The sequence below is a fragment of the Mandrillus leucophaeus genome, unplaced genomic scaffold, assembly GCF_000951045.1.
Source record: "Mandrillus leucophaeus isolate KB7577 unplaced genomic scaffold, Mleu.le_1.0 Scaffold195, whole genome shotgun sequence".
Lineage (NCBI taxonomy): Eukaryota > Metazoa > Chordata > Mammalia > Primates > Cercopithecidae > Mandrillus > Mandrillus leucophaeus.
This window is the reverse complement of record NW_012101976.1, coordinates 1,981,826-1,984,239: the sequence shown is the minus strand read 5'-3', so window position 1 is coordinate 1,984,239 and position 2,414 is coordinate 1,981,826. Positions and strand designations below refer to the sequence as shown.

At 59.5% G+C, this 2,414-nt stretch overlaps 1 protein-coding gene across 1 annotated transcript in view; it reads left to right on the top strand.

Moving 5' to 3' along the window:
- MGRN1 (mahogunin ring finger 1, E3 ubiquitin protein ligase) overlaps positions 1 to 2,414 on the top strand; it is a 41,651-nt gene that overhangs the window by 5,322 nt on the left and 33,915 nt on the right. The window contains exon 4 of the mRNA XM_011978498.1: positions 1,950 to 2,067. Coding sequence (XP_011833888.1) covers positions 1,950 to 2,067 — 118 coding nt within the window. The remainder of the gene's footprint in view (positions 1 to 1,949; positions 2,068 to 2,414) is intronic.

Genomic DNA, 2,414 nt, shown 5'->3' with positions numbered 1-2,414 from the left:
AGCTGGGCTTCTGGGGCCTGGTGCCCTCCTTGGGCCTGGCCGACGTGATGGAGGAGCTGGGCTTCTGGGGCCTGGTGCCCTCCTTGGGCCTGGCCAACATGGTGGAGGAGCTGGGTTCTGGGGAGATGTCCGGGGGCTGCCACAAAGGGGGTGTGCGCCGAGGTCACAGGCCGGTGTGAGTGAGTGGTCTGCCCCCTGCCCCCCAGCGCTCAGGGGTTGGGTAACCATCTCGGGTGCGCTTGAAGAGAGGGTCCCGCTGCCACCAGAAAGGCTAGAGAGAACAGAGAAATGCCCTGCCAAGCCTGGCTGGTGTCACCCTGTCCTAGACCCCCGGGGGCTAGTGACGAGAGAAGTGCCACAGTCCCCCTGTCTCAGGACCTGGCGCAAGGCCAGCTTCCCCTCCCAGCGCGGATCACAGAGAAAACAGTCCCCTCCTCTCAGGACCTGGTATGAGGCCTGATTCCCCTCCCAGCAGGGATCACAGAGCAGGAGCAGCTCCAGGACCTGGAGGCTGTGCCCAGGCACCCAGACCCCATCCAGCCTGCCAGTGCTCCATCCATTTGAGCTGCAGGGCAAGCCACCCTCCCTGCCTCATGACAGGGAAACTGAGGCTCAGACAGAGGGGTGTGTGCAGGGCTCCACAGTTCACAGGAGAAAGCTGGGGTCCACCTGAGGGCGGTGTCTTAACTGTGCGTTTTACTGAGGCTGAGCCTGGGCCTCCCCTGTAGTGCCTCCTCCCACACTGGGCTCTGGTGGCCAGGGCAGGCCTCTTCTGCCTTTGTATGTACAGTGGTGGCCCTCCCACACCCCACCCCATCTCTGGGCTTAGTGTGCCTTTGTCCAGGAGAGCCAGCCCTGGCCGCAGGCAAGCAGGGCGATGTGGTGGAGGGAGGGGCTGGGGGTGTGAATTGGGTTCCTGCATGGAGTTTTATCAGACATGAAACTGCTTGAGACACCTGTCTTAGGGATGCACTCGCGCCTGGCCTGTGGCTAAGACATGCGGAAGGGTGTTAAGAAGAGTGAGATATTGGTGACCATCTCAGGGGCCCTGACGGAATGATAAAACCACAGCGGGACCGGTGTGGTGGTTCACAGGACACAGCCCCAGTGTGTGCGGACACATGAAAGAGCAGCGTTGACGCCTACTGCGTCTGAATGCTGAGGAAGAGAGACCCGCGGTGCATGTGGCCACCATTGTGCCTCGCTCCCCGGGAGTGATATGTGGGTCTCTGCTGGGGCGGAGAACGGGCCGCTGGGAGCAGGCGTGAGGGTTGGGGAAGGAGCATTTTGCACTGTGTGTACTTAAGTACTGTGTTCATTCTAAAAGTAAGCACTCAAGCTGGGCGCAGTGATTCACGCCTGTAATCCCAGCACTTTGGGAGGCTGAGGCAGGTGGATCACTTGAGGTCAGGAGTTCGGACCAGCCTGGCCAACATGTCGAAACCCTGTCTGTACTAAAAATAAAAAATTAGCCTGGCATGATGGTGCACACCTGTAATCCCAGCTACTCTGGAGGCTGAGGCAGGAGGAGCGCTTGAACTCGGGGGGCAGAGGTTGCAGTGAGCTGAGATCATGCTGCTGCACTCCAGTCTGGGCGACAGAGCAAGACTCTTATCTAAAAAAAAAAAAAAGTAAACCAGCTTAGCACCCCATCGAAAGGAAAAGCACAGCCACACTGGGGGATGTAGCAAAGGGATTGGGCAGGTGTGGGCTCTGGAAGAATCGTAGCCGGGCCTGACGTGGGCAGAGCTGCATGGTGAGCCGAGAGGCTGTGGAAGGCCCTGGAAGGTGAGGGCCACGTGGTCATGTAGGCTGTTTGCTGTCCCCCACAAGAGAGGGTCCCCAAAAGACAGATGTCTGCAGCCCTGCCAGCTTTCAGAGTGGGAGGGACGGGCACGGAGGGCCCTCGCCCTGCTGCAGTCTCACTGCCTGCTCTCGGCTCCCCACAGATACAGCCCCAAAAGCCCCTCACTACAGTCCGAGACCGTCCACTACAAGAGAGGGGTGAGCCAGCAGTTCTCCCTGCCCTCCTTCAAGATCGACTTCTTGGAATGGAAGGATGACGAGGTAATCCTGGCTGGGCTCCTCCTTGCCCTTTGCTCCTTCTCTGGAATTCTCTCCTCTTGGGGGTGGGGCCAGCGCAGTGGGACCTGTGTGTTTGGGTTCCTCCGGGCTTCATAAGGCCTGGGAACGGCTACCCCAGTCTATGTGCTCAGGCAGACGTGCGGACGGACTGGAGCAAGGCCTGGGCCACATGTTGGCGGAGTCAGGAGACCAGACGCCAACCAGGCAGCCACACTCGGAGGTTCAGACACTGGGGTTTCGGGAGACGTGAAGAATGGGGCCCCCTTTGCCGGCTGCAGCGATGCAGGGTCTGTTCACACCAGGTGGTGGTCTTTTTTTTTTTTTTTTTT